The sequence below is a fragment of the Portunus trituberculatus genome, chromosome 42 (genome assembly GCF_017591435.1).
Source record: "Portunus trituberculatus isolate SZX2019 chromosome 42, ASM1759143v1, whole genome shotgun sequence".
NCBI lineage: Eukaryota > Metazoa > Arthropoda > Malacostraca > Decapoda > Portunidae > Portunus > Portunus trituberculatus.
Window position 1 is genome coordinate 19,428,376 of NC_059296.1, and position 12,912 is coordinate 19,441,287.

The following is a 12,912-nucleotide window of genomic DNA, read 5'->3' on the forward strand; positions in this document are numbered from 1 at the left end:
CAGTGGTGCATTTGTTATCTTTCTTTACATCTCATGGATTTCATATGCAGGACGTTTATCAATAAGTACCATTAATGTGTCAATGTAGACAAAAAGTCAACTTGTGAAAAGTTCATATTTGTATTTTTTACTATAGTTTATCTTAGAACTAGTGGTTTTTCAGTTTTGTACAGTCAGAAATCACCAAGCATCATTGCATCTGTGCAAGAAAGTTCATTACATAAGCTTGGCAGTCACTAAAATATGTTACCTGATACCTGCTATTATGAACAGCAGCAGAAGCAACAATCATACATATGTTTATCCCTATCATCATTCAAAGTGCCACAAATATCCTAACACAACGGACAAAAAAGCTACTTTAAGCTACTCAATGCTGAATGAGGCACAGGCAAATTCAATTTCTGATCAATTGTTAACAGCACAGTAACTTTCCTCCTGTCCACCTTAAAGGTATTTCTTATTCTCTCCACCTTGCTAATACAAAAAGTAATATCTTTATTTTCTTTATCCTTACTAGTGAAGTCAGTAACTTTACACATGAATCTGCATTTTCTCCTTCCTAAAAGTTGACTATGTTTAAGAGAGGAATTTCAAGATTCCTTCATTCCTGAATTAGGATTCTTTTTCCTTTTTTCTTTCTTTTTGAGAAGACACAGTTAGCTAACCTTTCTTCTGAAATAGTTTTGTCCTTGGTCTGCCTTCTTTTACCTTGATAATGATACAAAATAATAAAAAAAACTACATGGACAGATACATAGATAGATAGATAGATAGAAAGATGAATGGATAGATAGATAAATATAAATATATATGAACAAATGTAAATATGTAGTTTTCAAAAGATGCATTGATTTTATTAAAATTCTAAAATAATGAAAGGTATTGGAATATAGATGATATCAGGTGAACAACATTAAATTGACTTTGTATGAATTAATTATAATTAATGTACATCTTTTAAAAACTCTGAACTCCTTAACATTATATACTTACCCTAACTGTGTTTCTCATTTCACTTGGATCACTTCTTAGATCAGTGTAGATTATTTGGAGGTCAGGAGGTTGATCGGCAGCTTCAACAGACATAAGAATTTCATCTACACAAATTAAATTCTTTCGAGGTTCCTTCATTCCGATAATCTCTATTTCATTCCTGAAATTTGCACTTTGTGTTGTGTCAGATTTTTCTTTTTCATCTTGCTTGCTTGAAACCACTGAAGTCACTTCTAATTGCCTTCCACTTGAGCCCATTTTTATTATTTCCTTATTTTCTGTAGGAGTAACTGCTTTTCCAATATCTGGACCATGGACTATTTGTGTATTTTGTTCCCTCATTGGATTTTGACCCTCCACTTCTTGTTGGCCAAATACTGTTGAATTCAAGGAATTGCTGGCTTTATCCACAGTAAGGTTAGTAGTAACTCCATTAATTTCTGCTCCGGATCCACATTCTTTCTCAGCTATGTCCTGTGACTTATTTACATGGCTCACCCTCATTAGTTTCTTCAATAATTTTGTCAAGTGAGAATTATCAGTACTGTCATCTTTATCCACTTCTTTTTCCAATGATGGTGACTTCTTTTCACTTATGCCAAATTTGGACAGATATTCCTTGTCACTGTCACCACAATTGGCAATTTCAGTACTACCTTTATCAAAGTCATGATGATCTGATATTACATTATTATCTCTAATATTGTCATGAGAACCAGACACTCTAATATCATCTCCATCACTGTCATGACAATCACCTGTTTCATCACCAGAATCAATGTCCATGGGTACTTCTGTCATATCATCTAAGGCATTCTGTTCCCCTAATACAACTTCATTTTCATCTACAGATTCTGATGCCTTTTTAGTGATTTCTTCTTCCGGTGCAGGAGGTGGGGGTAGAGGAGGAAAAGGTGGAAACACGTCATCAGGAGGAATTGGAGTTCCTGATCCTTTTTCTGAATCTTTTGTAAGCTTTGTAGCAAATTCTTTTCCATGTTTAAGTGAAGGCAAGGGAGAAAGTGATGTCAGAGAAGTACCACTTTGTGGTGTTGAAGTAGGCCCAGAATCCTCCTTTTCTATTTCAAGGTCAGACTTCTCAAACATTGGAAGAGCAGCATTCCGGGTTTTTGTACTTGAAACGCTATATAGACTTGGAGACTGGTCATGAATCAACTGCTTATTTGAAGTGGATGAAGAGATGGAAGAGAGAACTACAGCAGAGGATGATATAGGCTGTAGAGATGAATCAGTCATCAGGGAAGCAGAGCTTGTTGACAAAGTATCTTTATGCACACATTTTGAAACTAGAAGTTGTGGTAGAGAAAGAGGAGCAGATGGGGGAGGAACTGGGCGTGGTATCTTTTCCAATGCTGAAGTAACAGAAACTTGAGTCACAGTACTAGATGTCTGCTGCTGTAATAAAGATGCAGATGTAAAATCTAATGACTGAGATTTATCACCATCAGCTTTTGATTCACATTCTTTCTTTGACTTGACTTCAGAGTCCAGAGATTGATTCCCTGAATCATCACCTGACTGCTGATGTAAAGTAGTCATTACTTGCATTATCATTTCCTTCAATTTTTCAGTTGGGTAATTCAAGAGAACATTTCCATCTTGATCTTCTTCATCCAAAGTTTGTTTTCTAGGAGCATCATCAAGCAATGATGCTTTCACATTAATTCTGTAAAAGTTTTCATCACAATCATCATTTGATTTTTCTTTCACAGTCTGTTTTCTTGGTGCATCAAGTAATGAACTCTGCACATCAGTGCTGTAATCATCTTCATTGAAGTCAATTGGTGAAGCAGTGGGAGAATATGGAATTTCTTCTTCTTCCATTGCCGCATCATTGTTTGTTTCCTTCTGTTCAGATGCTTCTGTTTCATCATATAACTGTGGATCTGCATCATTGTTGTGAGTCTCACAGCTTTTTCCAAGAATCTTATTTTCATTATATTCTCTTTTCTTCTCCTTATAGAGATAAATTTTCAAATGATAGTACTCTTTCTTCCTTTTTTCATATTCCTTATACCAAACCTTTTTCTTATCTCCCTTTTCTGCATGATACCGCTTTTTGACTCAAAGTAATATTTTTTGCGTTTCTCATACAACCTAATCTTTTGCTTTTTATCCAAATGCTGATAATGATCTTTAGAGGCTCCTCCAGTTCTCCCTACTTTGTCTTTTGAAGACTCATGTGCTGAAGTCACTTTAAGGTGTGGCTCAATCTCCTTTCCTTTTAATATAACACTGGAAGTATCAGATGCACATGTTGCAGTGATCACGTTAGAAGAATCTTCCATACTAGTGTCAGAAGGGTGTGCATTCCCTAAACTTACTTTGCAAATTTCAGCCACATCAATATCAGATGTGTTAGTCTCATTTGTGACAGAAGACAGAGCACAGCTTAAACTTGATTTACATCTTTCAGTCTTTTCATTATTAGATTTGTCAATCACATTGGTCTGCAAGGGCTGTGAACAAGCCACTTTTGTCTTGCTAATTTCTGACACATCACTTTCCCCATCACTAGAATAACCATATGACATGACTGGACTTGACTCATACGGCAATGACTGAATGTTAACATTTTCTCCAAGCTTTGGTGAATCAATCTCCAATTTCTCAAGTGGAGGTGGAGGTGGAATATCTATTAGAACTTTTGTTTGTTTTACTGCTTTATCTGTATTCATTAGCCCATGATTAGAACTTGGGAAATTATGTTCAACTTTGGCAACCACAGGTGGTTTTACATATCCCCCCGTATGTGGGCTTGGGTACATTCTGACCTGGTTTGCCATTTCTAATTGGGTTTTAGGATTTCCATATTCTGGATGAGCAACAGGAGTTGGATATTTGCATCTAATATCTGTGTTAGAAAAGCCAGCTTGGGGATAACAGCCCCCACTGTGAACAGGAGGTACACGTGTCATTTTGGCCCAACCTTCAACAACAGGTGGGTGTGGATAGGCATGAATGACTGGTTTTGTCTCTTTTCTAATATTTCTTACATTATAGGTTTCCCTCTCTTTGTTGTCTCTCTTTTTGCCATGACTTATTCTCTTATTTGAAAAGTATCCAACTGATTTTTGTGTTGCAGGTGTTTCTCCTCTTCTATGTAATACAGAATTATGTTCTTGGGTCTTTACTTCTTGAACATGAGTAACCTTCTTTTTGGGAATCCTGAAAATAGGTAAACATAGATTAGTGCAAACTGATATATAAAGGGTGATTAAGAATTATAGCAAGAAAATCACAAAGTGAGGTCAATTGTCATAGAACTTTTTTCCTCCCACCACCCCCAAGATAAAAAGAAATGAATAATTACACAGCAAAATCCAAAATTGCTGACATGAATAGTTATACAACAAAATCCAGTACTGTGGTTGAACTACCAAACATTTCAAATCAACCAATTAGCCCACCCACATCAACTCTAATTCCTATCTCAGTAAATAGGAAAGATGGTAAGTGCCTGAATACCTAACAATCTCATCTAAGGGATTCAAACAGATGCATAAGCTTGGAATCAATCCTGAAACTTAGAGTTTCATGTGATATCTGATAAGATAGTAGTAACAAGTCCACCCTGGCACCAAGCACACAATAATTATCTGTAACTCCAAGAAGGGCCAACATGCAACAGAGTATATTAAGTAGGGAGCTCTTAAAATCATGACTGTCCACCTACCAAAATTTCATTAGTTCCACTACTGAAAAATCAGTTACTGAACTTCTACACAATTATAGGATTCAATATCATTCAGATATGCCCACATGATATTCTAGCCTCAGGGGTGCCTAGTTGTACATTATATTCATTCTTAAAGACTTCTTTTGTTATTTCAAATATAGAAAAACCATGTGGATGGGGTACTGAGTTGATCTTAAGCGTTCAATCACTCAGCCACAGAACTGAATCTAACTGTATATCACATAAGCAATTATACTTTATTTTTAGAGGATTTGTGTTCATTTATGTCAGGACCTCACACAGTAATTCTGTAAATTGTCATTATAACTCAGTAATCCTGTGTGTGTATATGGACAAAGATACATGAATATATTTCAGAACTTTTTTCAATAAGTAGAGTAAATTTTACTTACTTGAATGAAGCAAGAGATGATAATGGTGATGCAATGGGATTCCTGTCTTTATTTGTTAAAAAATCTTCTTTAATCTTCTTATAATCAGCAAATTGATCCTTTTTCTTATTATATTTCAGGCTGTTTCCCTCTGTTTCTGATCCAACTCTATGTAAGTCATTTTCTGTTAAAGATTTCTTTCTTTCTTTGGAGTTTTCTTCCATTTCAGCTATTTTATCATTTACTTCTAATTTCTGCTTTTTCCTTGCTCTTCTTTCATCTTTTTCTTTTAAATATTCATCTTCCTTTTCAAGCTTTAATTCTACATCAACTTTTCTCTGACTTGTCTCAAGTCCTCTTTTCAATCCTAGTCCTTCTTCATTATCAATTTCTTTCTTACAGTAATCAATTTCAAATGACTCTTTCATTGTCGTGCTAGTTTTACTAGATTCAGCAGTTTCACCAGAATTTTCATTTTTTCCTTTTAATGCATCAAGCTCACCCCTTTCATGAGTATTTTCACCTGTTTCCTTAAATAAAGTCTTTTGTTCTATTTCTTTGATAGCAAAATCGACTTTTCCTGTGTTAGCTACCAAATCTTTAACATTTTCCAGCAAAGATGACACTTGTTCTTTCAACTTTACTGGTGAAAAACCTGCAAAACTGTTGTCTATCTTTTCACTAACATTCTCTTCTCTAGTTATAGATGGAGACATTTCTCCTTCTTTAAGGCTTTCTTTCATTGGTTCTACAGTTAAATGTTCAAGTAATCTGCTACTTTCACTGCTCTGCTTTAAACAATTTCTGACAATTTTACCATAATAGGGATCATTAGCTATATCATACAAATGTACAAAGCAGGCTTTGCAAGCATCATTTACCTGATGGTGGTCTTCTAATCTTTTTTCACTACTTTCCTCACGCAGGTTGTCTTTCAAAGTGTATGGAGTTGATATATCTGCATACTGTAGCATGTCATTTTCATATTTTATGCTTGATTCATTTGATCTCACATCAGCCTTCTCTAAATTTCCACGATCAGGAGTTCTTTTTCTCTTCTTACTTACATTGCCTTTCAATGATGCCTTGGGTTCTCCCTTAAATTTTGAATAACTTTCAAAGTCACCTGAACTTTCCTCCCTTGCCTCTTCCTTCAGCTGCACTGGTTCCTCATTTTTTGGGCAAGCATTGCTGGATTCTTCAGTGCAGTTTGTGGTATAGTCACCTTTAACAGTTTCCCCACTTAATTCATCTTTAACTTCAACTGATTTGAAACTGAATGAATTGGTTGTTGAATTAGCATGAGCTGTCTCTATTGTGTATTTCTTTTTTCTTCCCCTCTTGCCTCTTCTTTTGTCAGATGAAACATTATTTGCATGTTTTTTGTTTCTTTTTCCTGTGTGTTTTACTGAATAGTTTGTCTTAAAGCTGAAGAAGTTTTTCCACTCTTGGATTGATGTACCATAATTACTTCTAAATAACTGAACAACATTGAAATCCTCCAAGACAAGCTTCTTTGGACATTGAACCATATTCTCTAAACGACTCAGTTTAACAGTCAGCTTTGTTTTCCCAAGATTCTGAAACATCTCCATGTCAATTGTAGGAGAAAGTGAAGACTGTGAAATTATCAGAGCTGCAGCAACTTCTTCCCGGCTATACTGTTTATGATCTTCAACAAGATACCTAATATTAGGTGTTATGATCTGTTCATCACAGTTACCTTCACTTTTAAAGATTTTAACTGGTAAAAGCACCTCTTCCTGGCTTATAGCTGGAGCTGGTGGAGAGTCAATTAGCTCTTCCTTAACACTGTGTTCATTCAACACAAATTCTTCAGCAGGATCACTGCAAAAATCATTGAGGTTAAACTCTTCACCAGGATCAGAACAAATAGGTTCTGATTTCACTATTGAAAGATCAATTTGTGTCTCGCATTCTGTAGTAATGTTTTCTTCAGTACCTTCAATAACATTTAGATGATCTGTTGAACTCTTCAAGAGACTTCCAATGTCTCCAAGAACAACATTGCTTAAGGTTGAAACATCCCCTAGTTCCACTGAATTTAAATTTGATGATCCTGAAATATCCTCACCTGAAACAAAATCAAAAGTATCCTTTGCTGAATAATGTCCAGACTCAAGCACAGATGAACTTTCACTTGAACAATTAACAGGCATTATGGTGGCCTCCATTGTACTGGAGCTTAGCTCTGAGCTCCCATTCTCATTCACTGCTTCTAAACTGATAGATTCAATACAGTAGGTTTCTAGTTTCTCTTCAAGTTCAGCATTTGAGCTATTACTACTTTGAGTGCAACTAGACTTCTGCTTGGAATTCTCTTCCAAATTTGTAACGGAAGGGTTAGCCATTATAAGACTGGGTTCAGTGCTAAGTTCATTTTGTACATGGCCACTTACATTTTCCTGAATGATTGAGTGCTGACTTTCAGCTTGAGTCAAGATATCATCAGCACAGGGGAGGCCATACCCTTCAATATCTGATGCTTTAAAATCAAAGTTTACTTCAGGAATAATTTCTATTGTGTCACAATTTTCAGAGAGTAGCTCCAATTTATCTCTACTTTCTTTCGATACAGAATTTTGCTCACATTCAGCACCTTTGTGTTCAACATTTGTAAGCACACTGCAGTTTTCTGTTAGAGGTTCAACTGCATTATTATTACAAGTGTCATTTCTGTGAGTATCAATTTCATTAGTAGGATTCCCAAGTCTGCATATACCTTCTTTACTATTTTCTTTCATGTCACACTTTTCTATCTTTGCAAGAATCTTATTTAAGTACTCTATTTCCTCAGCTGCTGTTGCTGGCTTGAAACTTTCTACATTTCTTACTTGTGAATCTTCTCCAACTTCATCAACTGTGGTGCATCCTTTTAGATCCATAATCTGAAAGTGGGAAATAATAATAATTTCTAAAGCATATCTATAAACTACAGAATTATTTATAGTACAATGTTTTATGATACTGATATTAAAACAGACCTAATATGAAGCCAATTTTTCAATATTGAGTAAGATCTAATAGATTAGTTAATAAATATTTCTACAATAAGCTAAAGATAAAACCATTATTTCAGGTAATTATCACACACAGAAGTCAATAAAATTACACCTTACCCATGATTTGCTTAAAACAGATGTTCATATAACCAATCCATCAGGTACTTAAAATCTCAATGTCACTGTTCTTCCCACCAAATGTAAATGGGACTTTATCATGAAAAAGAAGCAAGAATGCCTGACCTTTAAGAATAAAGAACAATGAGGAAACCTAAAAATTCACAGGAATTCTACATAAATGCAATAAAACATTCTTTACTGTGTTATAAGTCATTAAAGCTATGTAGAATGGTTACTGAACATTCAGTCACTTTCATGATCCTTCACTATTCCCAAATTAGCTGTGAAGAATTATATATTTCTTTAATAAAATAGAAATCTTAGTTTATTGAAACTGGTGTCACAATTAGTGACAGAGGGGCAGTCTTTGTCAAGGGTTTCTATTGGTTCTAAAACTGGTGGCAGGCTCTAAAGAGCCAAATATCATATTCAGTGGCTTATTAGGCATGCTTTTTTCTTTTTTCTTTTTTCTAAATGTCTCACAAAATCAGGCTCTATATTGTAAGTCCAAAGTAAAAAATTTGGATTAATAGCAATGGTTTAAATGCTTGATTATTTTGTAAAGCCCATTAAATAGTTTTTTTACAAACCTGTTTCTTAAGGTCTTCAGTGAGCATTATCCACATTATATAACAATACTGCATATCAGTAGTATTTATTTTCTAACTGCTATAATTATATCATGTAAAACATCACTAATCAGGATGAAAACAGCACAAAACAGAAAAATGTAACCACATAGTTGGATGCATCACAAATGCACTTCAACACTTCATAAAATTTTCTTAAAATCTCCAAATTTTTCCTACAATATCTGTTCTACTATAAGAGAAAGAAGCAATGTTTGGAAGACAGTGACCAGGAATATAATGATTTCCTGACTCTGAAGATTAATATAAGACTAATTTTACACTTCCTGTCTTAAAACTTAATTTCTTGTGTTTCATAAATCATCTTTCTTCACACCAGTTTTAAAAAATTTTACTTACCATTACTTAATCATTACCTTTGTGGCTCCCTAAAGTCTCTCACAGCAGAAAGTGTGCAGATCTTTGTCATACATAACAAGAATACCAATAGTCATAAGAACCTTTAATGAGGAAAAAAGACACTGCAATGATGTAACCAAATATGGAAATTAAGTACAGATGCGACCAGTAAACTCCTTGCCATCTTAGCCCATATATTTTCCAGTAGCAATACCTGGCAGATCCACACCAAGTGAAGGCTACATGTTCCCTTGGATTGGTTAAACTCCCTCAAAAACTAAGCCTTAAAGCTCCACCCACTTGACCCTCCCCTCCTGGTCCATGCCCTGTCCCTCCCCGTGACCTTAGAATGTGTGTGTGTGTGTGTGTGTGTGTGTGTGTGTGTGTGTGTGTGTGTGTGTGTGTGTGTGTGTGTGTGTGTGTGTGTGTGTGTGTGTGTGTGTGTGTGATCTTTATTTTCATTTCATTTTCTAAGTTCACATAGCAAATATAGCATAGCAATCTCTCTGATCTTCCTCCTCCTCCTCTTACTCCACAATAACCACCATCCTCATCCTCATCCTCCTCTACCCTCATCCTTCATATATATATATATATATATATATATATATATATATATATATATATATATATATATATATATATATATATATAGAGAGAGAGAGAGAGAGAGAGAGAGAGAGAGAGAGATTTAATATTTCATTTTCAGCATTGAAGTTTTACTATTGAAAGCAATATGATTTTCATATAATGATATTGTATAGTAGAGTTTACAAATGTCAATGACTTCAAAGTGGTGGTGGTGGTGGTGGTGGTGGTAGCAGTGGTAGTGATGGAAGCGAGAGGATTAACAAAATATTTCACACCTTTTACGACTTTGAGTCTTCCACCTCTTGACCTAAGGAAGAAGCTTATCAGGTCATCACCTCAATGGATAAAATTTTCTCTCTCTCTCTCTCTCTCTCTCTCTCTCTCTCTCTCTCTCTCTGTTCATCTTATTTGCATATTTTCTTCTTATTTGTTCCTTTAAGCTTATATTTTCAATATAAATTACATTAGGCAGAACAATAAGTTTACTGAAACTACTTCTGTATCATATATATATTGTGTATCGTGTATATCTTCATCATGTATTTCATTTCTATACATTAAGCTTGTGTCTCTTTGTGTATCGTATATATCCTCATCATGTATTTCATTTCCTGAGCTTCCCATGCTTCGCGAATGTTCCATACACACCCACATTCCATTGTCACCTCACCTCTTCCTGGAGCCGTGCCAGATCCAATCAAATTAAACCATCCATTTTTGACATCACGGCGCTGGCCAATCACGAGGTCATGACCCGGGACACCTGACCCACATTCACCCTCTCTCACGCTCATTCTCTGTCCAGTTTTTGTGTAGGGCACACATCATCTCCTCAGGCAAGGCAAGGCGTGGGTGCTCGTATCATTGTGTGTGTATATATCTACAATAGACGCATCATCAGTTCGTGAGTGTTTCCGTCTTCTGTCATCTCAAGCAATCTACATCAAACACTGGTGGCCATCGACTCTTTCTGATACATCACACTAACGGATACACAAGTGAACAGACTCCTTTACTGATACATTGAACTCTATCTGATACACTGGTGTGCAGCTGTGTTCCACCCTTTTTAGTGGCGCTCGAATCTCACGTCCATTTATCCAGTGCTCCCTTCACCACGTATCCCTGCTACTTCAGTGACTGCCCACGTGTCCTCGCCCACACACACACTCACGCACCCTTCTGCCGCGCCCTCTACCTTGCTTATCAGTGCTTCGTGGTGACCGTCCAGGGAAATCAAGACTCCTGCCCTCGTTCTCCCCTCTCCTCGACCACCATCAGCACCACCTTTGTCAGAGCCCTCATCAGCACGCTGTCATCTGCACCTTCTCGGAGTGGTCACGTGTCTCAGCTCCGTATCCGTGGTAACCACGTGGCCACCATTTCACACGTCTTCGGCATCCACCACCATACCATGTGAGTTCCTGCTCCATACCTCGCCCTCCAGTCTACTGCTGTGTTCTCATGGATCGCGCTCCACCGCTGTGTTCCTCACCTGAAGGAGCACCTTCGTCGGCAGCAGTGCACGACACCATGCACTCTCATCCCCTATCTACCCCCCTGGTCACCCTCCTGGCTCAGCGCCCTTCTTACTCCAGCGACCACGTGTGTCCCTTGCTACCAGCCCGCTGTTGTCTCCGGCCACGTCGCTTATCCATCTCGCTGTGTCCGCACTCCACATGTCACCTCTCCCTCCGTCTTTGCTGATCAGCCATCTCCTCCTGCAACGCCTTTATCAAGCTGTAGTTGAGTATTCATGTGTTCTGCATCCTTAAGTCTCTTATAAATTCTCTTGCTACCATTTGTCGTTCACGGAATATAATTTTCCTTTCTTAATCCAGTTCCTATCAATTGCTTTATTCATTGATTGATTTCATTCATTGCTATTATTTTGATCTGTGTACACACATTCCTTGCTGTTGTTGTTTTCTATTCCAGCCTTTATAACTTTATTTTTGTGTGTCTTGATTTCATATGTGTCCTTTTCTTGCATATTTTATTTAGTGTCTTCTATAAGTTTTTATCTAACCCTCCATTTTGTGACCTGTGTTCTATTTCAATTTTTTTCTTTGTGTGTGTTATCACGCTTTTGGTTCACATTCCATTTTCTACGTGTTCTCTCCATTTTGTGTTCCTCTACGTGTCTACTTTCTTCCTTCCTTTTGTTTTCATGTTTTATGAAGTTTTCTCAACGCTCTCACCTCTCTACCATGGCAGACGCTTCTGCTTCCACCGTCCCAACCCCACAAGTCACTCTCATCTCAGTGTCAATATCCATTCCTCCTTTCACTGGCATCGGTTCTGAACCCATTCATATGCTGAAAAACTCGCTATTCTCACGTCCAGAATCTGTCATGACCCGTCTAGTCTTGCTGGCAAGCTTGTGAAGTCCGATAAATTCCTCAGTTTCAACAAGTACGAAGACTTTACCGCAGCCCTCATCTCGCACTTCTCAAGCCACTCAAAATTAGGAGCCACTCACTCATTCCTCAAAGCAGCAAGCTCGCTCACCTATCTCACCTGTACAACTGCAGATGTGTACAAAGCTGAGAATGTTGCGTTGTCCCTCAGCGCAGAACTCATTGACCAGCTCAAATCCTCGCAATGGTTCAATGGTGATGGTATATTGTCTTCCGCGAATTTCAAGCGAATCATGTCATATTTGCTCTTTGTCGTCCAGCTAGACTCTCCCACATTTGCTATCGCGAGTGACATTGAATTCACAGAGAAGGATTTCTTGTACGATGTATGTAAACAAATTTCAGAGAAGTCACCCCCCGCTCCTCAGTCAGTCTCAGTCGCGCAGACTCCTCCCCCCAACCCAGTTCAACCGCCAACACGCACTCACTCTCCCTCACCCTTACGCCCCTCGCATCATACTCAGTACCACCACCGGTCTCATTCCCGCTCGTCACGAAATGTAGTCTGTCACAGATGTGGAATTAGAGGTCACGTTGTTCAATCCTGTCACGTTGTTCTTGATGATAAAGGCCGCTCTCAGTTCAACCCAAATGTGTTCTGCTCGCTTCATAACAAACGCGGTCATTCCCTCGCTGAATGCCGTTTGTACCAACTTCACTGCTCCTCTCAGCCTTCGGAAA

General features: G+C 37.4%; 1 protein-coding gene across 1 annotated transcript in view; it reads right to left on the bottom strand.

Moving 5' to 3' along the window:
- The window catches only part of LOC123517704, a 90,913-nt gene that overhangs the window by 63,325 nt on the left and 14,676 nt on the right, over window positions 1-12,912 (bottom strand). Inside the window, 3 exon segments of the mRNA XM_045278060.1 lie at window positions 997-3,080; window positions 3,083-4,185; window positions 5,110-7,997. Of these exon segments, the coding sequence (XP_045133995.1) occupies window positions 997-3,080; window positions 3,083-4,185; window positions 5,110-7,994 (6,072 nt within the window). The 5' untranslated portion in view covers window positions 7,995-7,997.